Below are 27,419 nucleotides of genomic sequence, written 5' to 3'. Positions count from 1 at the left end.
AGAGAGACTGAGATTGCTTCCAGCAGCTGCTCTCGCTAGAGAAAGGGAGTGACCCAAGGGACCGCGAGTGAAGGGACAGGATGGCTTAGGTACCTCTGCCCACAGGACCCCACGACAGGGAGAGGTTCCAGCTACAGCTCCTCCGTGGGGTCATGGCAGGGGCTGGGGAGTCCCCTCAAAAGCCCTGAGCACCCCTGCACTGCCGCTAAGGGACACCCCAGAAGTTAGCATCAGTGGGACTCCGAAGCTCTGATCTCAACAAGTAAGTTGTCTTCTTTTCCTCCTCCATTTCTCCCCCAGCTTGCGGGTTCTGGAGGGCAGGACGACACCCTCAGGTGTCCATCGCCCGGGCAGCAGGCTTTCACAGGGAACCTGCTAGATTGGTAGCCAGGGGGGATAAGGAAAAGCTTAGGGCAAGTCCCAAGTTTAGCCAGGAAATTGGAGATCTCCGTGGCTGCAGGCTGCCCTGGGCGTTGGGAGCCCAGCCATAAACACCTTAACTTCTGGCACTAGACCAGGGCTACCTGGGGGTGCCCCAGATCTCCCAGCAGTGGTCTGAGAGGCAACAGTGGCCAGGAGTGGGTGGGGTGGGGAGGATGTTATTCACCTGGTAGGACTCTTCCTTCAAATGGGAGCAGGGAGGGCCAGGGTGGGGGCGGTGCACCCCTCAGCCTTAGATCCCCAGACTAATCTTGCTTTCTCTTTTAAGTGTGGCCAAATTGGAAACACGGCCTTGTGATTTCTGCCCCTCTCGCTCCCCGAGTCACTTCCTGCGTACCTCCCTATCTCCTTTTAAACAGCTTTCAAGCGGTTCAGAAAGGCCAGGGGTCAAGGCTGTGAGGACAGAAGATAGGGAACAGGGAAGGGCGGCCATGTCATTGCTCCCCTTCTCTTTAAGTCAGTGCTTCTCCCTGCAGAGCTGGTGGTCCCTGGTTTTATGTGCGCCTTCCCTCAAGCAGGGCTCTCCTGCCCTGGGGGCTGTGGAGGTCCTCAGGTCCAGCCCCCAAAGTTCTAGGGCCTACCCCGAACATCAGGGTGAGCAAGGCCAGCCCAGAACCTGTTCCAGGAGCCTTTTCAAACACCAGAAGAAGATCAACAGAAACATTCCAAACATTTTACTCTGCTTCAATCCTTTTAATAAGCTGAGATTACCATCTTCATTCTCCAGGTGAAAAATTGCAGCCCAGAGAGGCTGTGCAACTTGCCTCAGGTGCACAGCTCATAAAGGGAGATTCTCTCCTAGGTATGACTGGAAAACATACCTTGTTTTCATCATAAGCCATGCTTTATCGGGCTTTCTGGTTCCCAAAGCACTTGTCCATGTGAGGAAAAGTCTAATATTTATGAAACCAAGGTTCTCAGCTAGATACGTTTACATGAGTTCATCTTGACACCAGTCCTGTGGGGCAGAGCTTATTTCTTCTGTTTTACAGATGAGAGTAAGGGTAGCAGAATTCCGAGCACTAAGTGGCAGCAGCACTGTTATCTCCAAAACTCTTGTCCTCTGGCTTTAAATCCAGGGTCTTTCTACTAACAAAATCTAATTCTGAAAGCTGCTCTGGTCTTCCCATGTCCCTGCTTTTCCTCAAAGCCAGGTGTAAATCGCATCCTCCGGCTGAATGAGGCCCTCAGGCTTCCCGGAATCTGAGGAATGAACAGGGCAGAGCGAATGATGTGGGAGTTAGAGGCCCATGCTTGGACTCTGGCATAAAGAGCTTGGTCCGCTTGGCTGGCATTTTAAACTATCTATGGAGCCCACCTGAGATGGCACCATTCTGCCTAGAGGCATAAGGCCTTTAATGGGAGACCCGGGGAACAGGGTATGTGCTTCTTGGAAGAGCAGCAGCAAGGCCACCATTGAAAGAGAGGAAACAGCACATAGAGAACTTGCTGGCTCAGGAGGCTGAGGTGAGAGGATTACTTGAGCCCAGGAGTTCAAGACCAACTGGGGCAACATAGCAAGACCCTATCTCTAAAAGAAAAAGAAAAAGAAAGGATGGAGAATTTGCCTATACATTCCACAAAGCACAGGGATTGTCCCCAGAACAATGTTCTAGACCTAGCTCTCCAACAGAAAGGGAACCAGCCACTCAGGCGTAGCTGTTTTCTGGCCTCTCCAAAAGCTGCTAGAAGCCGCTGGCATTACTCACATGCAGCATTTGTATTTAAGTAGCCTGCCTGCATTCAACAGAAAATGAATGTGCTCCATGCAGCAAGCAGTCCAGCTAAAGGAGGAGCCAAGGGTGAGGGGGTCAAAGAGAACCTGCGCCACATTCACTGTGCCCGGGGCTGTCCCCAAAGCTTAGCTGTCTTCTCTGGGACGAAGTTAGCTCTTACTGGGATTCCCCACCATGGCTTCCCCGGAGTCAGCTGGCATGTCCTGAGCAGTGCAGAGCTCTTTGTCCGTGGCTCCAGCAGAGACGTGTGTGGCTCTGTCACAGCATTCTTCAGCCTCGCTGTCCCTGGTGCCAAGCAAGATCCCTTTGGGGCTTTCTGCAAGCACCAGACTGGGTTTCTTGTCCAGGAATCTGGGAGACTCTGAAGGCTGCTCTAGTCATCTGTGATGAAGTAAGCCGCCATGGAGGGAAGAAATGACTAGAATGCCCATTCTCTGGTTCCCATTTGCCCTTCAAATCACCTGATTCTTCCTGCCTGCTGTGGGTGAAGCCACAAATGGGTGTGCTGTGCTTTCATGTACTTGAAAACTGCATCCACTTCTGCATTGTTGCTGCTTTTTTTTTTTTTTTTCTGGTTCAACAACCATTCGTTTGATCACCTATCATGTGCCAGAAATCATTAATTTTTGAAAACCTTGGAATGTGATCATTGGGGCAGGGTTATGCTTTTTGTTTAGGAGAATATTAGCAAACACTTGCATTTTCTGAGCCAATACTGATTGACCATTTAGGCTGGAGGTGCAAGGATGGTGGAGAGAAGTCAGGGGTCAGGGAATCCATAGGTAGCTCAAAGGGGCTATTTTTGGATGAAAATGTTCACTGTGCGTGAGCTATAGACAGGTCATTGAGGGCTGGCAGTGTTTTCCAAGAGCAGATCCGTCATCAGATAACTGTTAAGATAGTTGTCGCCGGGCGCGGTGGCTCAAGCCTGTAATCCCAGCACTTTGGGAGGCCGAGACGGGCGGATCACGAGGTCAGGAGATCGAGACCATCCTGGCTAACACGGTGAAACCCCGTCTCTACTAAAAATACAAAAAACTAGCCGGCGAGGTGGGCGGGCCGCCTGTAGTCCCAGCTACTCGGGAGGCTGAGGCAGGAGAATGGCGTAAACCCGGGAGGCGGAGTTTGCAGTGAGCTGAGATCTGGCCACTGCACTCCAGCCTGGGTGACAGAGCGAGACTCCTTCTCAAAAAAAAAAAAAAAAAAAAAAAAAAAAAAAAAAAAAAAAAAAAGATAGTTGTCAGACATGGAGAAATCTTTCTGTTCTTTTTTTTCTAAAGAAAAAACAAGAAGACTGGGAGTTCCAGTTCAAAGGAATGTAGTAAGGTATTTGAATAAGAATACCTGAGTGTATTTTTCAAAAAGACATGTGGAGTGGCTTTCTCTGGAATTGTTTTAAAACAGAGTGGACAGCTTCCCCTTCTGACGTTCTGTCAGCCAGGGCTGGCGTGAGCGGCTGCCTCTGCAGGCCCTGCCTGGGCAGCAGCAGCTTATCTAGCTCCTCCTACCTTGACATTGTGATAAGGGAGCTATTCTAGTCAACAGGGCCCAGGATGGTGGGAACCCTTGCCAAGAGCCGTGCTAAGTTAAAGGGTAGCGCCAAAGCTTTCACATGTAACCCTGGAGATCCTGGCTAGTGCTTAAACTGTTAACATCCATTATCGTTCCAGACCAGAGCAAGCTGAGGGCAAAGGTCATGGATCATCTGACCAGTTGGCAGGTGGCAATGGCACTTCCTGGTCACCAGGGATCAATCAGTAGGGTGGCCAGAGAGTATGGGGGACAGGAAAGGGTGAGGGTGGGGGAGAAATGGAGGCTTGGGGAGGGAAGGAGAGAGCAAACTCAGAGTCTCATTCTCATCCCCTGACTCGGTGGTCCGGGACTGGGTGTGCTGCCCACCCTATACCTTCTCTCAGGTTTCAGGCACCCCACTTTACAATCAGGGAGGTCCAATGCTATCATCTTACATTATTTCCTGCTGCTCAGAAAGGAAAATGGGAGTGGGGCGCAGTGCAAGAACCAAGAGGACCTCAGATGCTTCCTGGGACCAAACCTGTGTCTCCTCCTTAGAGTGTGCCCCCCACTCCCCCAACCCCAGGGAGGACGGCACTGCTGAGGACTTGGTGCCTAGAGCCCGGGGCAGTGGGAGGTGCAGTTTCTGCTCCAGCAAGGGGGCTGTCCAGCAGTGCCAGCAGAAGCCATGGGTGCCAGGCCCCAGGAACGGCCCAGTGGATGTCACAGTATGAATGCTTCCCCAGCCAAGTCAGGCTGCTTTGTGAAGTGTCCTTCTCCACATGAACTCCCTCAAAAAATGAGTAGGGAGCTCCCATCACAGGCCAGACCTTGTGTAGGCACCTGAGCTCGACGGGGGAGGGGGGCGGATCTTACACACCAGGCCTGCCAACCTAGGAGCTCTCAGATCACTGCCTGGGGGCGGCAGAGCTGCCGGAGAGACTCCAGCATTGGTGCTGCATGCCCTTAGGGAGAGGCACAGGAGCCGCAGGGGTGAAGGCAGGCTGCCCCGGGGGAGCAGGGAAGGCTTCTAAGGGGGCTTGAGAAACAGGTTTGCTGGTGAAAGGGTAGAAGGGGCCCAGGGAGTGGTTTGGAGAGGAGGGAGCCAAGGCTAGACACAGGGCAGTAGGCAGGGAGGCCTGGGCCTGCAGCCGCCCTCAGCCCCAACCACCTCTCCTGTGTCTCTTTCAATGCCCCCTGACTCCTCCTAAACACTCATGCTTGGTCACATTTTATTTCCTTTCTCTTCCTCTCCCTCTCTCTCTTTCTCAGTTTGGTTCTTTTTTCCCCTCCATTTTTGTCTTTTTTTCACTCATTCTCTCTTTTTTTTTTTTTTTTTTGAGACAGAGTCTTGCTCTGTAGCCCAGGATGGAGTGCAATGGCGCGGTCTCGGCTTGCTGCAAGCTCCGCCTCCCGGGTTCACGCCATTCTCCTGCCTCAGCCTCCAGAGTAGCTGAGATTACAGGCGCCCACCACCACGCCCAGCTAATTTTTTGTATTTTTAGTAGAGACAGGGTTTCATCAATGGTCTCAGATAGTAGAGCCAGGATGGTCTCGATCTCCTGACCTTGTGATCCGCCCGCCTCGGCCTCCCAGAGTGCTGCGATTACAGGCGTGAGCCACCGCGCCCAGCCTCACTCATTCTCTTGATCATGGATGCCGTTTAGTGCATTTATGCTTCTTTAACTCAATCTCTTTACTGCAGTCATTCCTTATTTTTCCACTAAACGCTTTGATTTTGAAATCATTGTACATTCACATGCAGTTTCAGAAATAATGAACAGAGATCTACCATTCCCTTCATCCAGTTTCTCTCGGTGGTAATATTTTGCAAAACTGTAGTACACCATCAAAACGAATAGATAACTGATAAGAAAACAACATTTCTGTCACCAGGAGTATCTCTTATGTGGCCCTTTAATAGCCACGCCCACTTCCATCCCACCCCACCCTCTCCTTAACCTCTGGCAATCACTTGTCTGTATTTGTCATCTCAAGAATGTTATGTAAGTAGAATTATACGGTATGCAATCTTTTGGGATTGGCCTTTTTCACTCAACAAAATTCTCTGGAGATTCATTCAGGGGTGTACCTGTGTGCTTGTTGGGGGTGGGGGTGAGGTGTGTGTATGTGTCTGTGGTTTTTTTATTGCTGAGTAGTGGGAATGTACCATAGTGGGAATCCTCCATAGTGGGGAGGTACCATTGCTTGTTTAACCATTCACTTAATGACATCTGGGATGTTTTCACTTTGGGGCAATTATGAATAAAGTTGCTATAAACATTTGTATACTGGTTCTTGTGTGAACACAGGTACATAGGTTTTTATGTCTCTGGGATAAATGCCCAGAAGTGTAATTGATGGGTCATCTGGTAGTTGTATGTTTAGTATTTTTTTTTTTTTCAAAGAACTCTCAAGCTGTTTTCCATTGTGACTATGCCATTTTACACTCCCACCAACAATGTACCAGTGATCCAGTTTCTCTGCATTTTTGCCAATATTTGTTATTGTCACTATTTCATATTTTAGCCATTCTAGTCCTATCTTATTGGGGTTTTATTTTGCATTTCCCTGATTACTAATGCCATTGACTTTTTTTTTTTTTTTTTTTTTTTGAGACAGAGCCTTGTTCTGTTGCCCAGGCTGGAGTACAGTGGCGTGATCCCGGCTCACTGCAACCTCTGCCTCCTGAGTTCAAGCGCTTCTCTGGCCTCAGCCTCCCAAGTAACTGGGACTACAGGTGCGTGCCACCATGCCTTGCTAATTTTTGTATTTTTAGCAGAGACGAGGTTTCACCATGTTTGTCAGGCTGGTCTCAAACTCCTGACTTCAGGTGATCTGTCCACCTCAGCCTCCCAAAATGCTGGGATTACAAGCATGAGCCACCACGCCTGGCCTGTTGACCATCTTTTTATGTGCTTATTTGCCCTCCAGATATCCTCCTTAGCAAAATGTCTTCTCATGTCTTTTGCCCATTTTCTAATTTGATTGGCTTTTCTTGTTGTTTCTGTTGAGTTTTGAGAATTTGTAAGTATATATTTTAGATACCAGTCCTTTGTCAGTCAGATATGTAATTTACAAATGTTTTCACCTACTTTGTAATTTTGCCTTTTCATCTTAACAGAGTCTTTAAGAGCAAGTATTTTTAATTTGATGGAAGTTTAATTGACCAGTTTTTCTTCTTATGGATTGTGCTTTTTTTGTCAAGTCTAAGAACTCTTGGCCTGCCCTAGATCTTGAAGAGTGTCTCCCGTGTTTTTCCCTAGAAAGTTTTATTGTTTTATATTTAAGTTCATGATGTATTTTGAATTAACTTTGGTATAAAGTCTGAGACTTAGGTCAAGGTTCTTTTTTTTGCCTAAAAATGTGCAATTGCTCTGGCACCATTTGTTGTAAAGACCGTCTTTCCTCCACTGAATTCCTTTTGCACTTTTGTCAAAAATAAGTTGGGCATATTTGCAAAGGTCTATTTCTGGGTTCTCTGTTCTGTTCCATCAATCTATGTGTCTATCCTTCTGCCAATACCACATAGTCTGCATCACTGCAGTTATGTAATGAGTCTTGAACTTGTGTAGACTGATTCCTTCCACTTTATTCTTTTCCAAAATTGTTTTATCTATTCTAGTTGCTTTGCCTTTTCACATAAGTTTAGAATAATTTTATCTATATCTATAAAAAATCTTGTGATATTTTGATAGAAATTGCATTGAATTCTGTATATGAATTCAGAGAGAATCAACATTTTTACTATATTGAGTCTTCCAATCCATGAGTACAGTATGTTTCCCCATTTATTTGCTATTCTTCAGCTTCTTTCTTTGGCCTTTTGTAATTGTCACTAATTGTGTGACCTTGGACATTCGTCTTTCAGACCTTCAGTTCTCTTTCTGTAAAATGTGTCTGGTAACACCTACCTTGAAATGCCATGGGAAAGTCAAATAAGATAGCACATGAGCAGTACCCCATGGCAAGCACCAAGACGCAGTTCCCTTCAGCTGGGTCTCTCATCTGTTCTTTCTTCCTCCTCAGCTTTCATTCTGACGCCCACATCCACGTACACTTCACTTTGTCTTTCCTTATCCTTTGCTTTTTTTATTCTTCTTTCATTCTCAACTCAGTCTAATTTTTCTCTTTTTTCTTTCTTTTCTCTTCTTTCTTTTTTTTTTTTTTTTTTTTTTTTTTGATACAGAGTGCCACTCTGTCACCCAGCCTGGAGTACAGTGGCGCAGTCTCGGTTCACTGTCAACCTCTGCTGCCTGAGTTCAAGGATTCTCATACCTCAGCATCCCGAATAGCTGAGAGTACAGGTGCTCACCACCATGCCCAGCTAAATTTTTTTTTGTATTTTTAGTAGAGTTGGGGTTTCACCATGTTGGCCAGGCTCTTCTCAAACTCTTGACCCCAGGTAATCCACCTGCCTCGGCCTCCCAAAGTGCTGGGTTAGAGGTCTGAGCCACCACTGCTGGCCTTTCTTACTTCTTTCACTTTGTTTTTCTCTTATTCTCACCGGACTTTTCTGTTTCATTTCTTCTCCCACGATATTTGTCTCTCTCCTCTTTCTTGGATCATTTAAGCATTCCATTTTTGTGGAGTTGCTCAGACATTGAGTGTGACTCAAGGGTCACTCAATCTGAGTTCAAATCCAGATCAATCACTTACTAGATTTGGGGCAGTTGACTCACCCTCCTGCACCTCAGTTTTCTCATCTATAAAATGGGGAGAACAGTATCTACCTGATAACTTTTCTGAAATGATTAAATGAGTTTATACATGTAAAGCATTTGGAATAAAATTGGGTATATGGTACAGCCCCAGTAGGTAGCTATAATATTGGGATTTTATCTGTTATGTCCAGTTTCCCTGGCTCTTTCTCACATTTACCTTCCCGCACCATCTGATCCTGTTCACTTGTATATGAATATATTCAAATTCTCTTTATCTTGCTTTCAGGCTGTCATCTCTGTGCACTTCTACCTCATATTGCCTAATCATCACTGATAAATTGGCACCAGCCCAGGAAATCTGTCCCTTGGGTTATAGAGAGGAAACAAGTGGTTTTTCATTTTGATTTAATTATTAATCCCTTTTATTATTTAATGTGGACTACATACACTGTGGGGTTACAATGAGGAAAATGGATTATCACTGTGCGGCTCACTTTCAAAGAGATGGTAGGCTTAAAAAGGAAAAGCACCAGACAGACAGAAACAAATGTGGGGAAAAGGCAAAATTAATTAATTTGATTTCCGTGCCCTTTTCATGGCCATGATTTTTCATACACCGTCTGTGGGATCCAGGAGGGTGCATGTGGATTTTGCAAGGAAGCCACAGCTACGTATTAAAGGGAAGGGGTGTAAGGAGTGGCGAGTGGCCCACAGCGGCTCACCAAAGAGGGCGGAAAAATACTCATCCTAAGCAAATGGGAGGCTGGTAGGTGGGAAACTCAGTCACAAGCTCACGCGCCTGCTCCATAGGTGCAGTGCTCAATCACGGGCTTCGTCTGTGATGCTAAGTTACTTGAAAGGCACTCACCTGTCACTAAGCCTTTCAAATCTATATTCCATACCTTGAATCGGGCCTGATATCTGCCCTTTAAAAAACTGCTGAATATATTTAGACTCACTTAGATATGCTGGACAGAGGGATATTTTAAATACCATCAAAATGGTCTTTTTGTCTCTGTATTTTCTCCAAAGAATTGAACTCCTCAAGCAAAATGCCAGGTCTGCCTGCTCTCCTTTCAGACTAGAATTCTGCCTCCCTTTAAAAATCCTTACATGAAACACCATTTAATCCTTCTCTCCCTGCCTTTCTGTGTTTATGGTGACCTCTCAGTGTTTTGGTTTCTTTAATGACAAAGTAACTGTGGAATCGGTCCACAGCATTTCTAGGGTGCGCGTTTCTCTCCAGATGTCAGAAAATAATGCATGAGGTTTTAGTACTTCCTTAGACTTGTGGTGGGGAATCCTCCAAGGATGGAGTTGGAATGAGCAGCCCATTCTCTCCCGCTTGTCTGGGCTACCCGAGGCTCTGCAGGCCCCAAACTCACTTTCTGTTGCCCCATTTGGCACCAACTGCCCCCCTCTGTTGTGCAGCCAGAAGTCAGGGCCGCCTGGCAGACCTATTGCTAAATCTTTCAGTGTTTGTATTACATAAAACTTCACAGTAGGTGTTTCTGTGTCTACAATGCCAGAATCCTGGGAATGAGTTAACCCAAATTAGTGTGTCCTCTGGCAAGCCCTACTATCCAACTATAAAAGGGGACTAACGTGATAGGATTCTCATGAGCCAACGCCGGAGTTGGAAGAGCCCAACAGAGATGCAAACTGCCATTATTATTCTGTGATAATAATTCCACATACTAGGAATACTGGGATTATTTCAGACCTTATATCTACCCTTAACCTATACCAATCCAATCCAGGGGGGCCAAGTACATTACACCAGTATTTGGTAGGATAGGATTTTTCATGATAAAGTGGCAGAGATATCAGGAACATTAGGATTTCCACAAGTAGTATTTCTACCTCTTATATAGGAAAGAGACCCGGGGTGGTAACTTATAGAGTAACATGTAATGTGGAGCACAGGATGTGGCCAGGAGAGTCAGGGTTATGATTCAGAACCAAGATGGCTGGACTCCAACGGGTGTGCAGTAGGAGGGTGGGAAAGCGTGGGCTCTGAAGTCAGGCTGCTGTCAGTTCAAACCCAGGTTCTGCTGCTTGCGAGCCATGTGGTCTCTGACAAGTTCCCTCCCTGCTCTGAATCTCAGTCTCCTGATCTGAATAATGGACATATAACACTTATTCCACAGCGTTGCTGAGCTGATCAAGTGCATTAACACATGTAAGCCTCCTAGTCCAGAGCAGCAACGCACGCACACACACACACACACACACACACGCACACACAGACACACACACGCGCACACAGACACACGCACACACACAGACACACGCGCACACACGCACACAGACACACGCACACACAGACACACGCACACACACACAGACACACACACGCACACACACACACTTCAATTCCAGAGCTGTTCTGCAAAGAAAAACCAAAAGGCAGTACAAGCTGCGCAGGCAATGAATTGATGACGTGTTTAAAGCAAAAGCAAAAAGAGTGCAAAGGCCGTGGAGAATGTGGCACAGACAGAAAAGATGCTCCCTAAAGAGTTTGTCCCGGTCAGGGTGTCTCTGAGCAAAATGAGGGACAACCGAGTGACTCTGGGATCAACCTCAGTCCTGCATCCTCGCCAACATCTTAACTTTGTTCTCAACAATAAACCCACCATGTGGGGAGCTCCCCTTCGAGGGACAGAGGCAGCCCAGAATGGAGGCACGGGATGCGCTGAGAAGGGGACACCTGGGTGCCAGTGACAGCTCCCCAGGGATGGTCGGTCTGAGCAAGGCCGATGCAGCAGAGCCCCTCACCCGCCTGAGATGCCTCCTCCGCCTTCCCAGCAGCTCCCTTCCGCGGAGCCCTTAACAGCTTGGCAATCAGAGAACATCGTGTGCACGGACAGCTCCGCGGGGATGAAGTGTCTCATCTGACACAGACTGTTCCGAAATCCGCGCTCTCCCTGCCTGGCTCTGCGTTTCACTGAAAGCCCCTTGCCCTGATTCCGGCCCTCAGTCCCCGCGCACAGCCACCGAGACTCTAGCCACTCTGGATAATAGAGGTGGCCTTTCTGGGGCATTCTGCTTGGAGAAGAGGTGAAAGAGCTATGCATGCCTGGAGCCCCTGGGAGTCCACGACAGCCAGGAGCATCCTGGGCATAAAAATCAGCACCTGCGGCCTCATCCCACTCATCTCGCACAGCTCTGCAGTCCTTTCCATCCTTTCCCGGATGCCCCCACCGCTGATAATCAGCATCCATTACATCGGCGCCAGGAACCAGCTCAGGAGGCTGCCTGATCCGCCCTCCTGTCTCTCTAGCCCTCCTCTGGAAGGACTCAGAACGCTTGCAGTCAGAAATCTCTCCCCATTGAGACCATTTTTACTGTTGGTGAACTGGAGGACTATTGCCATTGCCCAAGACGCTGTTCTCTGCAGCAGGTTTGCACGGGGTGCCAGTTGGGGAGGAGAAGGCAGCGAGGAACCCCACACTTTAAGGAACAGGGATGTCATAGCAGCCATCTGCATGGTGGAGGGGGCTGGGGAGCACAGGGCTGTTGGCAAGGAGACAGAGCTAGTTAGGACCACAGGAACCAGGCTGATGGGCACTGAGGGGGCAGCCCAGGTGGCCCTCTCTGGTATCATGGGCCTTGCAGATTGAGTTCTCCTCTTCCTGCCGGGCCTCCTGCCTTCATTGTCCTGAGGACTGGCAGGTAATGTTTGTGGCAGATCTGTTAGTGCAAACAGGGAGGCTCTGAGAGGAATCTAGTGGCACTACCACAACTCCTAACACCACTCTTAGCCTAACTCACAAAGCAGCCCAACATAGCCACGGGAGGAAAAGGCTTCTCTCTGACTCCCTAGCCCAGAAATACAAACCAGCAGCTGACAGACTGAATCTGACTCACACATAGATCTTCTACAGCTTGCTCACTTTTTCAAAAACTGTTGAATTAGTGGTCAACATGGAAAAAGAGAAATTTCATCTTCAAAAGTTTAATTTCTAGCTTTTCTGGAAAAAGCAAAAGGAGGATCTTGCAGTACTGGCTCCACGGCATAGCAAGGCAACAATAAACTAGAGGCGAGCAGCGGCTGCTGCTTTAGAACTGCATGTGTGTACAGCTCACCACAGTCCCCACCACCCCCTACCATGTCCCCCAAACCCAGGGTAAGTTTTGGTCACATTTATCATGGGTTTGTATATTTGCTTTTCCTAGGATAAACACAATGCAATATTTAAAATGTTTCTCTACATCAAAATATGAAAATGAGGGTCTAAGACATCCCATTTAAATAAAAATAGGAGAAAGCCTACTAACTGCACGGGACCAAGAAGGATGTAGAGTGTGTCTGTGTTGGAAGAACCCGATCCAGCAACTGCACTCACTGACCTCACACAGCCACAGCCGTGGGTGTAGGCGGCAGGGCTCAGCACAAGACCCACAGGTTCTGGTTACTATGACATGCACATCCTGCCCAGCGGAGAAATTCCAGAGTGAGGAGGCTTTACCCTCACTCCCGGCAGAGGCAGACCTACCTCAGAAGAAGGAGAATCCAGTAAAAGGGTGTTAAGAATGAAATCAGTGGCTGCTAGTTAGTGCTCTTGTTTCTACTGTGGGGGCCATTGTCCAAGCAGACCTTCAGAGAGTGACGGGGCACTCTTGTTGATGATGCCAGAACAGCAGGTGTTACCTGGGACGCATGGACACCTTATCTCCTTGGAGCAATCAGGGACCTTTGGGGGCAAGTATTGTGGTTAGAAAAAGTCTAACCACAATAAGAGGAGCAGCTGTTAGATGAATAGGGAGCATGCTGGAGGGGAGCAGGAGGGAGAGGGAGAACACAGCCCTGGTTGGCGGGAAGTGACTCGAGCTGCTGGGCAGGCTGTGCACAGTGGGCCACACAACAGGAAATCATGAATTCCTTCCCTGGTGCAGATCAGGCTGGTGTGGATCTGACTCCAGCCAGGGCCAGTTTTCTCAGGGCTTGATCCCCCCGGGGCTCAGAACAACCTGGTCACACCCAGAGGGCTCAGGAGGAACAACCTCCCCAGCAGCAGTGAATCAGACAAAACCTAGTCCACAGCTTAGTAACCGTGTGGCCTGAAGCAAGCTACTGAATCACTCTGCTTTTGTGACCTGTAAAACGAGGCGACTAAACCAGACTTAATAGATCTGTTTGAGGATTAAATGATACAATGCATGAAAAACACTCAGCACAAAGATGGCACATAATAGGGATTCCATGCCCGAGCTTGTATTACTGTCTGCTCCCCTGTTCTCATGCCCACAAGTCTCTGCCACTTCATCCTGTTCACTGGGCGCCTTCCTCACCAGGGCCTTCCTGACCCTTCCTCACCCGCCCCAGACAAGCCAAATTCAAGACTGCACCTTGGCCTCTCTCTCACTCTCTATTGCACTGATTTTTTTTTTTTTTTCCTGTGTACTCCCCACCAGACCGGGAACTCCTTTTGGACAGAGAATGCATCAAGGGTCCTCAATCTAATTGCCTGTTGGACTCACCTGGGGCCAGATTCTGGGACTAGGCATCAGCATGTTGTCCAGCTCCCAGCTGATGGCAGCGTGTGTCCAGGGCAGAGAGGTCGTGCTGCTCAGGTGTGCACTGAGGACCAGCCGCATCAACATCACTGCAGCTCCTTAGCAAAACCGCGGACTCTGGAAACCGCAGACCTAGAGAATCAGAACCTGCATTTTAGCCAGATCCCCAGGAATGGAAAGCACAGGAATGCCAGCAAAGTGTCCCCAGAGCTCAACATAATTCAAACACCCCGTGGGTGTTGAGTGGGGGTTCACTGATTGACTAATTGACTGAATGAGCGAACCCCTGTGTCCGTTTCCACTGGGATTTCACACCTACTCCCTCATGTGCTATGAAACAAACAGGTTCAAAAAGTAAACCCGTAAAACATTCAGGAATTCAAAAATAGACACAGCACAAAGAGCTGCAAAATGGTGAGGTTTTTAAATGAAATACCTGATGGGTTTTTAAAGATTTATTACCACCAGGCTCTGCGCCATTAAACCTCTTCTAGTACACGTGAAGACAATTTGGTTTTGTTTTAAGATTAGTAATTGTGAAAACCTGGGAAACCAGGACTGGCTCCTGGGAGGATCCTGTCCACCTCCACCAGTGTGGTTTGGGCACAGTCTCCGGGTGGCAGGGGCCGCTGAAAGGAAGAGAGACTCGCTGGGGGGGAGTCCCCGGCACTGCCAAAGGCCTCCCCACGCCCGTTCCCTGGGGACAGGGCCTCTGTCTCCCCTCCGCAGGCTCTTCCTGGCTCTCACCCTCCCAGCCTGCATCCCCCAGCCCCGCCTCCGCAGCCGCGGAGCTGCAGCTGACTAGGGGGCCAAACCCAGGCGGCGAGCATCGCCTTATCCAGCCCCACTGGGGCCTTCGTCCCCCGCAGAGTGAGGGGTGTCCCCTGTGTCACACTCCGAGGCCAGGCTAGAGGTTGCGGCGCTCAGGGCTCCCGGTTCCCGCCGCGCTCAGGCTCCCCAGTCCCAGCCTCCCTCCCCATCTCTCCCAGGCTCCCTTCCCCTGCCTCAGCCCCTCTCCCCGGTCCCAACCTCCTCTCCTTCTCTCCCAGGATCCGGCCAGGAGATCGAGGGGTGGCGGGAGGGGCGCTCTGGCGACCCTGGAAGCGAGAAGCAGGCCTCTGCAGGGCCAGGGATGAAGGTGCAAGGGAAACCCCTAGGACCTGGGCCTTAGTCGTGGGAGGGGCGAAAGGGAAAGTTCTTAGAACATTCTTCAGGCTTGGCTTCTGGGGGGCGGGGCGGGGCGGGGGAAGGAAAGGGCGCACCGGTTCCCAATCCCACAGGCGCTGCAGCGGAGCAGGGCCTCTAGGCATGCGCTCATTGAGAGCAGCTGATGCGGAAACCGGAGAGCCTGCAGCACTAGCTGTGCGATTCCGGGCGAGGTTTTTAAACTCTCTCCTGTTTTCCGCTTTTGTAAACTGAAGATAATGTCTCTCTCCTGGGAGTGGGAGCACGATGCAGACACTCCGTAGGAATTCGGGACTTCTTGATTCTTCTCCTTCCTTATCCTTGAGTTGTTTGAAGCACTGCGCCCCCTCAGCCCCCACCCCTTTTCCCAGCCCTGCCCCCTGGTGGAAAATCGTAAGAACTACCTCTCAGGAGGGCTCCTGTAAGCCAGGAACTGTACACACACTTTTCATTTCATCTTCGCAGCAGCTCTTTTTGGTGAGTCCTGTTATCCCCATTTTGCAAATAAAGCAACAGAGTCTTAGAGAAGTAACTTTTCCAAATGTGCCTCAGCTCCAGGCAAAATAGGAACCTAGGTCATCTGATGCCAGAGTCAGCCTTCCTCACTGTTTATGATCCGGCTTCCCTTTCTGTACTGAATTTTCTATTTCTGCCATAACAAATGACCACAGGCATAATGGCTGGAAACAGCACTCATTTATTAGCTCACAGTTCTGTAGGTCAGAAGTCCAGGCTTGATGCGACTGTGTTCTCTGCTCTGTTCTCACAAGGCCAAAACCAGGGTGTCCGCAAGGCCTGCATTCTCATGTGGAACTCAGGGCCCCCTTCAAGTTCCTGTGGTTCTGGCAGAATTCAGGTCTTTGTGGTTGTAGCACTGAAGTCCTCATTTTTTCCCTGGCTCTCAGCTGGGGGCTGCTCTCAGCTCCCAGAGGTCACCCACATTCCTTGCTCTGTGGCCCCCTCCATCTTTAAAACCAGCAAAAGAGAACCTCCCTCTGTCTAATTCCTCTAATAATTTGAATCTCCTACTTCAGGAAAAGCCCAGTCCCTTCAAAGGGCTTATGACTGGGTCAAGCTCACCCCCAATGAACTTTCTTTCTTCAAGTCAGCTCTGCCATATGACATGCCCCAGTCATGGGAGTGAGGATTTCCTGGGGTTCCTCAGGGGGTGTATACAAGGGGGCAGGAATCACCAGGATGTCTTGGAATTCCGCCTACTTACAAGTGCCTTCCCTATCACCAGCATGTATTCTGGTGTTACATTCAAGTGTAACACCTTGAACGCTTCCTGCTAACCCTAAAGGGCCTTGAGGGGAGTGGGGCAGCCTATTCACCAACCAGTCTGGAGCATTTTCCTATGAGTACAGTCATATGTATTCCCATAGAAGAGTATACAAATATCTCCATATGAGACATAAGCACACCCTCCTCCATTCCTCTTCCTCCAACCTCATCCCATGTTTCAAAGCTCAGGGAATGTACATTTTGATCCAGCATATCTGACAGAGGAAGTAGGAAATTGATAAAGATGTTTGTGATCACAGATAGGAGACTGAGTCTGAAAAATCACTCCCAGCCCAGTGATCTCTCCAGGAAGCCCTGCTGACCCCCAAGCAAGGCTCTTATCAAGTTGCTGTGGCCCCGACTCCTGACATTCTAGACCACGCCATGACACCAAGTTTTCCTCCCTATGGGTGCGTGATGTTTGACCTTCTTAATCCAGAGGTCCATCTAAATGGAAGTCAGATTCACTAATGCATCATCTGAAATACAACTGCCTTTGATTTTGCTTCTTTTGAGTCTTTCTCCACTTGTGTTTTCCTATCAAAGGGATTAAACCACTTTGCTGGACTTGAAGTTCTGTCTTTTCCAAAAGCTTTCTTCATGTCTCAGCACAGCTTCCCATTCGCAGAAACAGGAGAGGATGGAAGAAGAGCAGTAACAGGCTTGATGAGGCTTAATAGGATTGCTCAAGTCAGTGCCTTTCCCTGCATCCTGCAGAGAGTAGCTAGGATGTTCGGCTTGCCTAGGCCAGCCACAGCGTTCCTCCCTGTCTGTCCTCTACAGACAGTTCTGTAAAAACCCTAGCTTCAAAGAGGAAATGCTAGAATATCAACAATGGGAGGGCTGGCTCTGCATTTATCTTCTTCACTGCTTTATGTCCAGCTCCTAGCACAGGGGCTCCGCTACAGTAGTTCCTCAATTAATGTGTGCTTAATGAGTACATAATTAATAGAATGGATCTCAAAAACCTGATTAAAGAATTTCATCTCCATTGTCCCTGAAAATCCTTTTGACTTGATAGGCACACAACACTGGAAGCCAGGGTTTCAAGGATGGGGATTTTACTTACCCTTAAAAGAAATCTGAACAGTAGAGGCTCCATGCCAGTCAGCTCAATGCTTGCCCTGCAAATTGCCCACTGGGCCTTTAGCTACTTGTCTTAGATATTCTCTACCTCTCTTTCTTCATCTTTAAAATGGAGTTAATGGGATATTGCATTAAATTTCAATTTGAGGAGAGATTATGAATACGTATGTTTATTTTATTTATATTTATGTTTGTATCATGTATTCCTTCGAAGAATCCCTACAATTGGCTCCCAGGGCTGGAGGGGCAGAGGATATTATCTGGGATTTATAGCAGAGTAAACTGAGCAAAGAAAGTTAAGTTTGTTTTTCTTTGGACCACAAAGCAGGTTGTTGGACACTGAGTTAGAATCCAAATGTTACCCTGGGTTGAGCAAGGAATGACTTCTGCAGATGATTCCAGTGCACAGGAATGCATCCCAATATCAAATCAAAAGTAAACCACCTTTTCCTATGTGCCAGACGCAAAAGGTTCTCCTATCTGGGCTGAAGTCTCCTAGAAAACATTTTCCCATTTCTAGTACAGCACAAAGCCTTCGCCTACAAGAATGTATGCAAGTATGTTTAAAAATAAAGAAGGAAACAGTGCAGAAAATCAGCAGCAAGCTGTTTTCCCCAAAGAGCTGAGCACAGGAGGATGTGCGTTCCCATGTGCCCCGGCCGATGACTCATTCCTGTGGGCACTGTGCCTGCCCTGCCCAACCTCAGTGGCTCAGGGAGCCCGCAGCAGCACCCCCATTGGAACCCTGTCTTGGTTCCAACAGCTGGGGTGTCCAGAATACGCGGGGCTTTGGGACAGCAGCATTTCCAGCATCTCCGAGCGTCTGTGATCAGGTTTGCAGGATGAAGTCCCCCACACAAGGCAGAGCAAATTCCTGCTTGGGATTCTGCAAAGATAGCCCCAAGCATTTTCCTCCTTGTCTCATTTATCTTTGTTAACTGCCACATGAGGGAGCAGGAAGCAGGTGGCCCTATGCAGAATGGGAAATGGCCAGTGGATGTGTGGGACAAATAGCCCTTCAGATGACCATTCGATATGACGTTTTAAAGATTACTTTAAAATTGCTATAACCACCCAGGCAGCACAGGAAAAGGCCTGCCAGGGTCATCTGACTTCCCGGGACAGCTGCAATCTACCTTGGTTTGCCATTAGGCAGTCGGCTCAGTGGTTGACAGACCTTTCTCCAGATTGTTCTGTTGGGGACACAGCTTCCTGGTGTTCTGCCTGGTGGAACCTGCAGCTGGAGTCACAGAATGGGGAGAATGGTGGCAGGGGAATTCCTACCCAAACCATCCCCAAATGGGGTCAGTTGAGATTCCAAAGAAGAAAGCACCAAGTTCCAAAGCACTTATGAGGGGAACTTACACGTGGAGCGCTGCAGTGGCCCTCATGACAGACAGCAAGAAAAGAGATGCTCTGTTTAGGTACGTCTGCAGCAAGGGCTCTGGGTTATGGAGTTCTTTGGCCTAACGTTGGGCTAATTCCTACATGTTTAGCAACATGTTTGATCTTTCAGTATTTCTGGTAACAACCTAAACGGGGTTTCAGCGCCAGGGAATGTTTCCAGGGCTCAGGTCTGCAGGAAAAGACATGCAACTGGCCAGGGCACAGAGCAGTCTAGGCATTCTGTGTTCCTCGATCAGGACAGATAAGTAAGTGGGGGTTCCTGGGGGACCCTATACCTGGGAAGGAGGGTACCTGCGAATTCAGGGAAAGCTTGCTTATAAAGAGGAAGAAAGGTTGAAGGATAGTATCCCTAAGGTGACATTTCCCAGGGCTGGAAGCTCATAGAACTTTCTGGAGGGAGCAGGTCATCAGCCTTAGCATGAGCTGTGGAGCATCAGTGTCTGCTGGCCATTGTGTGGTGAGTGCTGTGGGTCAGGCCTCGGGCTGCAGCCAGATAAACCTAGACCCAGAACCTCACTTGGCCGCATGCTACATGAGCTTCATTCTTCTCTTCTGAAAAATGGGGGGATAATAATAGTATTTATCTAACCATGTTGTGAGGATTAAATCAGCTAATGGATAAAAATGTCCTATTGCAGTGCCTGGCTTCTGAGTGTTCAGAAATGTAGTCTGTTATGGTTAATTAAAGAGGTCTTTCCTAACTGCATGAGAGTCTTGAAGCATGTCAAATGGGTTTTGAGGGAAATATCTGACACCTGTAGTGCAGGTGTCTGGGTATCTCTTGGGAGTGTGGCAGGTACCCCCACAAACACGTTATGCCCTTTGAAGAGCCTTGGGGCCATTAACATCCTGTCCATTTCAACTTCTTAGAGGACAGGGAATCAAATTTTCTAATGGCGGGCCTGCACAGCAATTTGTCAATTTAATAAGTGCTCAGATGGCCGCAGACTTAACACTCAGATGGTAGGAGTGATCAATCGACAAATCAGACACGTGTCGCCTTTTCCTTTCTGTCTGCTGCTAAAAGGCCTCAAGATAAGTGGAGATAGTAAGGAATGAGAGAAACAGCACAGGCTTGGGCCAGATGAGCAGGAATCCAAATATCAGCTCTGCCTAATATTTGGTGGCCTGGGGGGTCACTTAACCTCTTTGGAACCCCGTTTTCTTATTTATCCATCCAATTATTCAATAAGTACTTTTTGAATACATCTATGTGCCAGGCTATGTTCTAAGTGCTTGGAATATCACAGAACAAAACAAACACACACTTATGCCCCTGTGGAGCTTACCTTTTGATGGTGGGAGAGAGACGTTTTGAATTAAGCCTGATTCATAAGCAAACAATATATTGTTTAGATAGTGGGAATTCCAATATGCAATGCCAGGGAGTTGCTGTGGTGATAATAAGCGACAATCCACATGGAATACATGGGACATAGTACATTTACATTAATAAACTGTCGTGATTATTCTTTTTTAAATTGCTGCCACATTTCTCAAACCCTTTTAACACTTAATGTGTTGTTTGCACCTAGGTGTTGTTCATGTATTCATTCAACAAACAGCTATCGAGCATCTATTATGTGCTAGACTCTGTACTAGGTACCAGGGATACAAAAGAACCCTGTAAGACAGTGAGGCCTCTGCCCTTGAGGATTTTACACCCTGACCCCCGGATCCAGAGGAGAAGCCTGGGAGAGCCCCGGGGCGGGGGTGGCCTTTGATCTTGTGTTCTAGTGAACCAGAACAGCCCACTTCCCTGATGGTGTCTTTTTTAACTCAAAGCATCCCAGCTATGGCTGGTGATTCTAGGAATGCCATGAACCAGGACATGGAGATTGGAGTCACTCCATGGGACCCCAAGAAGATTCCCAAACAGGCCCGCGATTACGTCCCCATTGCCACAGACCGCACGCGCCTGCTGGCCGAGGGCAAGAAGCCACGCCAGCGCTACATGGAGAAGAGCGGCAAGTGCAACGTGCACCATGGCAATGTCCAGGAGACCTACCGGTACCTGAGTGACCTCTTCACCACCCTGGTGGACCTCAAGTGGCGTTTCAACCTGCTCGTCTTCACCATGGTTTACACCGTCACCTGGCTGTTCTTCGGCTTCATTTGGTGGCTCATTGCTTACATCCGGGGTGACCTGGACCATGTTGGTGACCAAGAGTGGATTCCTTGTGTTGAAAACCTCAGTGGCTTTGTGTCTGCTTTCCTGTTCTCCATTGAGACTGAAACAACCATTGGGTATGGCTTCCGAGTCATCACAGAGAAGTGTCCGGAGGGGATTATACTCCTCTTGGTCCAGGCCATCCTGGGCTCCATCGTCAATGCCTTCATGGTGGGATGCATGTTTGTCAAGATCAGCCAGCCCAAGAAGAGAGCTGAGACTCTCATGTTTTCCAACAACGCAGTCATCTCCATGCGGGATGAGAAGCTGTGCCTCATGTTCCGGGTGGGTGACCTCCGCAACTCCCACATCGTAGAGGCCTCCATCCGAGCCAAGCTCATCAAGTCCCGGCAGACCAAAGAGGGGGAGTTCATCCCCCTGAACCAGACCGACATCAACGTGGGCTTCGACACGGGCGACGACCGCCTCTTCCTGGTGTCTCCTCTGATCATCTCCCACGAGATCAACGAGAAGAGCCCTTTCTGGGAGATGTCTCAGGCTCAGCTGCATCAGGAGGAGTTCGAAGTCGTGGTCATTCTAGAAGGGATGGTGGAAGCCACAGGTAAGGCGCTTTGTCCTCCTCAGCCACAGATGGCCCTACTTACACTTCAGACTTAGACCACTGGGACTCAAGAAGATGCAGATCTGTGCCTGAGAGTCCTGGGGTGGCACAGGCAATATGTTCAATCCCTAAATTGTGGTTTGAGTGGTACTGCTACTCAAGATGGAGTAATAGGAATAGCTAACACTGACGGGAGCTTCCCAACTTTCAGGCACTGTCCTAAACCATAAACATCTATCATTCAGCCAAATGTCCTCCCACGCCTTATGAGATAGTAGAGTTTTTTGTGTTGTTGTTGTTTTGTTTTGTTTTTTGTTTGTTTGTTTGTTTTTGAGACAGGGTCTTGGTCTTGCTCTGTCACCCAGGCTAGAGTGCAGTGGCCTAATCTCAGCTCACTGCAACCTACACCCCCCGGATTCAAGCGATTCTCCTACCTCAGCCTCTGGAGTAGCTGGGATTACAGGTGCCCGCCACCGTGCCCAGCCAATTTTTGTATTTTTAGTACAGACAGGTTTCACCATGTTGGCCAGGCTGGTGTTGAACTCCTGACCTTGTGATCCACCTGTCTCGGCCTCCCCAAGTGCTGGGATTACATGTGTGAGCCACAGTGCCCAGCCAAGATAGTTTTTATTAAGGTACAAATAAAGAAACAGGGACACAGACAGGCTAAATTATTTGCCCAAGAGCAAGCACTTTTGAGTGATAGAGCCAGGATGGAAATTGAGGCAGGGGACCCCAGAGCCAGCACTTGTTTCCAACAGGCCAAGCTGCCCCTTCTTGGAACAAGTGTTCTACCCAGAAGAGCTTGCTGGTCGGATCGCTCTGCTAATAACAGGGCGAAACAAAGGCGAACTGGTTTCTTTACAGTGGACTAGTGGACTTCCCACTCTCCTTACCCACTGAGTCTCATCACTGGGAAAGGAGGGCATGCAGAATTTCCTGGACTCAAAAGGTTCTCACCAATCCTTTACTTGGAGGGACCTTTGCTGCAGGGGAGGGGCTCTTCTGGCTGGGCCCCCTCTGGAGCAGCCAGCCCTCAGCGTCCTTACAGAAGGTTGGCTTAGTGAACCCAGGGCAGGCAAGGCTCCTTTCTCACAAAAAAACACAAAACAGTGCATCCATACTGAGGCATCAACATCCATGTATGCCCAAGCAAATGCCCTTTTTGTGCCAGCATGGCACCTCCCTGCTCAGCTACTGACTCACCGGCAGCTGGTAACCAAGGACCCCCCCATTCCTCAGCCACTCAGCCATGGCAGACCTCTGTGAGGTGGCTCCAGGGATCCCAAGGCCTGGGACCACCTGAGCTTTGGCTGAGGACCCTAGTTCCCACCCCACCCCCAGCAAAATCCGACATCCTGCATATTTTGTTTCTTCCTCGTGCCTTCCTTTCTCTTTCTCTTTCTCTTTCTCTCTCCCTTTCTCTCTCTGTCTCTCTCTCCATTTTTTTCCAACCAGGTACAATGAGCAGCTGGTCAGGCCCTAAGGATGGGTTCTAGAAACTCAATCACACTCAGAATGATGCATGTCTATTTTTCTAATTCTTGCAAACAACAGTGTAGGGCTGGCTTCAGTCTCATTTTACAGATGTCGAAGCTGAACCTCAAAAGCATTATGTAGACAGTGAGTGCTCATATTCAGCTCTTCCACTTACAAATCTGGAGCTTCTCTCACCACTCTGCCCCCCTAAAATACTAGGGGCCTGTCAGAAAGATGGCCAAGCACACCTTCCAGACCCCAGGAAGCTGGCTGCCGGGCAGGGAACTCAGACCCAGACTCCACAAGCCTTCCCATTTTGAAGTTGGTGGCACCAGGAGAGGGCAATGACAGGCTCCAGGGACTGGTGCCACAGAGGGCTGCTCGGCCATCTGCTGGGGGCTGGAGCCTGGCAGGCAGCATACGGTGGCAGGCGGACAGCCCCTGGGGCCAAGGACAGTCAGGACACAGGAAGCTTTCCCCTGCAGAGCTAGGGGCTTGCAGGTCACCCTGTCCTTGGCTCCAGGGTCAGAATCAGGACCCAGGCTGCATTTCAGGGAAAGAGCTCCACTCTGGAGTCACAAAAAAGGGATTGGGTGAGACACATGGGGACAAATCATAGCATGCCTGACCACTCTCTAAGGCTGCCCTCACTCCCCAGTCACACAGCGGGGAGAGCGCCCACAGGCTCATAGTGGAGGGAACCAGTGCTATCCGCCCTGCCGCACCCCCAGCCATGCCTCCCTCAAAGTCAGGAGCCCACCGTTCACTTGTCCTCACGGTTTGTCCTCCTTCCCCTCCCACAACCTGGGCTATGCTTGCTCTGTCCCAGAAACTGTAGGGGAGATCCAGGGAGATAGGGCAGGAGACCCCAGCCCGCATCTGTCCTGGATGTGGATGGCTTGGTTGTCAGGCACATGCAGCCAGGTGTGGGCTGTGAATCCATGCCTCAGCTTGAGTAGCACAACTCTGCTGTATCCTGCCTGAGCGGGTTTGAGCAAGCTGCTTACCTTGTCAGCAGAGTGAGGAAAGTCAATCTCCTAGGGCTGTTGGGAGGATTCGAGATGGAAAGGAGCACCCTGTGCTGAGCACTATACCTGACACCCGGAGAATCCTTTCCAAAGGCATTGAGCAGACAGGGACACAGCAGGATCTCTAGCTACAGGGCAGCTGCTACCACACCCCATGAGGAGCAGGAGGAGCCCAAAGGGGAAAGGTCCTGCCCACACCTTTCCCAAGGCCCTGGGAGCCTGCAGACATCTGGCATAGTCTAGGCTGCTCAGGGCCCAGTTTGGGCCTCTCTGCCAAGGCTGTGGGGACAACAAGGGTGAGGACTGAAGGGAGAGGCCCGGCCCAGGCAGGCATCCCCGAGAGCAGAGAGCAGGCTGTGGGCCCACCTGTGTGGGTGCGCTGGGGCTGAGAAGCAGCCTTGGACCTGGGTCTGGTTTGTATGAGCCCCTCCCAGAGAAAACCCAAAGTGGGAGCCAGAGATGGTTGCCTTCAGCACCCAACCAGCACAGTTAATGCCTTCCTTGGCCAGAAGATTAAATATCAGAAAGTTGCTTTCCTGTGACCCTAAGCACAGAGGCCTCCTCATTCATAAACAAAGCTGCTCTCCTCTCTGGAGAGAAAGCAACACCTAAAAATAGCACAGGCATGGCACGGGCTAAGTAGACAGGGAAGCGAGGCATTGGAGCAGCCTCAAATCAAGAAGCCAAGCTCTGTGTGTGCGTCTGCTCCTCTTCCTGTGTGTATGTGAGTGTGGAGCCCTCTCTCCATATGTGTCTACCCAAAACAATCCCCATATGTTCCAAATGCCTGTCAGCTTCTCCGTGTTCATTCATGCTGAATTTATCTTTGCTCTCTCCTGCCTTTTTCCCATCTCAACCTTCTAGACCTGAATGCTGTTTTCAGGAACCAAGTCCCTGCCTTCAACTGTTCCAACATCTATTCACTCCAATCTCTAGGAAATGACTTTCAGAAGCTTGCATGTTGGTTTCTAATTTTCTGCCACCACCATGCCTTGAACTCCTCCAGGGCAAGGACATGTCTTATTCAGCTTTACATCTCCACTGTGCTTAGCACAAAGCAGATGTTCATGAAATGGTTGATGAATGATTGAATGGATGAAGGAATGCGTGAATGTATGGATGACTGGATGGATGGATGATTGGATGGATGGGTGATTGGGTAGATGAGTGGATGGATGGATGGATGGGTGATAGGATAGATGGATAGATCATTGGAAGGATAGATGAATAAATAATTGGGTGGATAGATGGATGATGAATGATTGGATGGATGGATGATTGGGTGGATGGATGGATGGATGATTGGATGGATGGATGGATGGATGGATGGATAGATGATTGGATGGATGGATTGATTGATGGATAGATGGATGGCTATATCTTTGCCCTTTCCTGCCTTTTTTTCCATATCTGGATGGATGGATGGATGGATGGATGGAAGGATGGATGGATGGATGATTGGATGGATGGATGGATGGATGGATGGATGGATGGATGGATGGATGAATGGATGGATGATTGCCTCATAATGCATGTAACTTCTGTTTTCCCAGGCATGACCTGCCAAGCCCGGAGCTCCTACATGGATACAGAGGTGCTCTGGGGCCACCGATTCACACCAGTCCTCACTTTGGAAAAGGGCTTCTATGAGGTAGACTACAACACCTTCCACGACACCTATGAGACCAACACACCCAGCTGCTGTGCCAAGGAGCTGGCAGAAATGAAGCGGGAAGGCCGGCTCCTCCAGTACCTCCCCAGCCCCCCGCTGCTGGGGGGCTGTGCTGAGGCAGGGCTGGATGCAGAGGCTGAGCAGAATGAAGACAATGAGCCCAAGGGGCTAGGTGGGTCCAGGGAGGCCAGGGTCTCAGTGTGAGGGCTGCAGCCTCCCTAAGACCTCCTGTCACTGGCTTCAGTGAGCACAGACACTGCAGAGCCTGGGACCAGGGGAAGGGAATAGTTGAGTGTGCTGTTTGGGGGCTCAGAAGCCATCAAGGCTGTGGGGAGGAACCATATACCCAGCCCCCATAGCTCCCAGCACAGGGCCTCCCTGAGCCAGTGGCATCCTTCCTGGGCCCCCCATGGCAGTGCTGCCTCTTGTGGGTGCTGGCTAAGGGCCAGGCCAGGATGAGTTTCCCCATGGTGAATGTTACAAGGTGGCATCTGTTCTCTCCCTGCCCTGGGTCACTTCCTTTTTTGGGTCTCACAGACCCTCCAGGGGCTGACACCTAGAGAGAGCCATCACCTTGTCCCCTCGTTCCTTCCACCCTGAGGCTTGCCGTGGATTCAGAGAGGAACCTTACCTGATGGGAGCTCAAACCTCTAGTCTGGGATGAGCTCACAGAGCCCTCATGGGTTAAGGTCCATCCGTGTCACATAGGTAATTCCTTTTAAATCAGATACTGATGACCCATTGCTGAGAGCTACGGAGCCTACAGCCCTTGGTGTTCTCTGCTGTTATCTGCCAAATGTGTGCTTTTCCTCTGCTGTGTTCTGTGTGTCCAATGTAGCCTACTGGAGAATCGATCTCATTAGAGTGGCTCTTAGAAGGTGGCCTGGGACTAGACAGCCCCTCTGAGCACAAGCATAGTGGCATCAGCAGCTTCCTGGCCTACTCCCGATCACACTGTGCCCTGCACCTCCCACCAAGGGGAACCCCAGCAGCTGGGGCTTTTCTAGTGCTTTTTGGCCCAAGAATCTCAGAGTGCTTCTAATCATCACAATAGTTTTTTGTTTTGTTTTGTTTTTTCACAATCTAGGTGAGCCTGTGGTGTGACCTGGGGAGAAAGCTGAGTGTCAGGGGGCACGATGAGCCAGTTGGCCCTGAAACAGGAATGGGGCAAAGAGAAAGGAGAGCCAGGAGCATTTAAAGATCAGCACCTGGGCCGGGTGCGGTGGCTTACACCTGCAATCCCAGCACTTTGGGAGGGCAAGTCAGGCAGATCATGAGGTCAGGAGATCGAGACCATCCTAGCTAACACAGTGAAACCCCGTCTCTACTAAAAAAAAAAATACAAAAAATTAGCCGGGCGTGATAGCAGGTGTCTGTAGTCCCAGCTACTCAGGAGGCTGAGGCAGGAGAATGGTGTGAACCTGGGAGGCGGAGCTTGCAGTGAGCCGAGATTGTGCCACTGAACGCCAGCCTGGGCGACAGACTCCATCAAAAAAAAAAAAAAAAAAATCAGCATCTGCCCCAATTGTGGCTGAGACACTCTGACCTCAGGGCTCAGCACCTTTGCCATCAAGGCAGATGACGGGATGTGAATCAAAAGTGAGAGGTGACTGCAGTGGCAGCTTCACCATCAAGCTCAGCCTGGACCAAGCTCCCAGCTCGGTGCTGCAAAG

The 27,419-nt window shown here is 49.5% G+C and overlaps 2 protein-coding genes across 3 annotated transcripts; one reads left to right on the top strand and one right to left on the bottom strand.

Moving 5' to 3' along the window:
- Nucleotides 1-27,050, top strand: KCNJ5 (potassium inwardly rectifying channel subfamily J member 5). Of its 2 annotated transcripts, none has more exons than XM_010353038.2 (3): nt 1-262; nt 20,621-21,567; nt 25,628-27,050. In XM_010353038.2, exons 2-3 carry the CDS (start codon nt 20,631-20,633, stop codon nt 25,948-25,950), a joined length of 1,260 nt encoding a protein of 419 aa, XP_010351340.2. In that variant the 5' UTR covers nt 1-262; nt 20,621-20,630; the 3' UTR covers nt 25,951-27,050. The 2 variants fall into 2 exon arrangements, with proteins under 2 accessions (XP_010351340.2, XP_030774322.1); XM_030918462.1 differs by lacking the exon at nt 1-262 and adding an exon at nt 6,376-6,429.
- Nucleotides 11,890-14,233, bottom strand: C15H11orf45 (chromosome 15 C11orf45 homolog). Its single transcript, XM_010353037.2, is given in 4 exon segments — nt 11,890-12,046; nt 12,707-12,750; nt 12,752-12,852; nt 13,825-14,233. Coding segments are annotated over 4 exon segments (438 nt in total). The 5' UTR covers nt 13,961-14,233.
- Nucleotides 27,051-27,419: the final 369 nt, after the last annotated feature.

Source organism: Rhinopithecus roxellana, chromosome 15, assembly GCF_007565055.1.
Source record: "Rhinopithecus roxellana isolate Shanxi Qingling chromosome 15, ASM756505v1, whole genome shotgun sequence".
Classification (NCBI taxonomy): Eukaryota; Metazoa; Chordata; class Mammalia; order Primates; family Cercopithecidae; genus Rhinopithecus; species Rhinopithecus roxellana.
The sequence above is the reverse complement of the archived record's forward strand: the minus strand, read 5'-3'. Positions and strand labels throughout refer to the sequence as shown.

Excerpts from the sequence above, each read along its gene's own strand:
- KCNJ5 (XM_010353038.2), top strand. The coding sequence starts at position 20,631 with ATGGCTGGTGATTCTAGGAATGCCATGAACCAGGACATGGAGATTGGA. Across the intron at positions 21,568-25,627 it reads AGGGATGGTGGAAGCCACAG|GCATGACCTGCCAAGCCCGG; the intron begins GTAAGGCGCTTT and ends CTGTTTTCCCAG.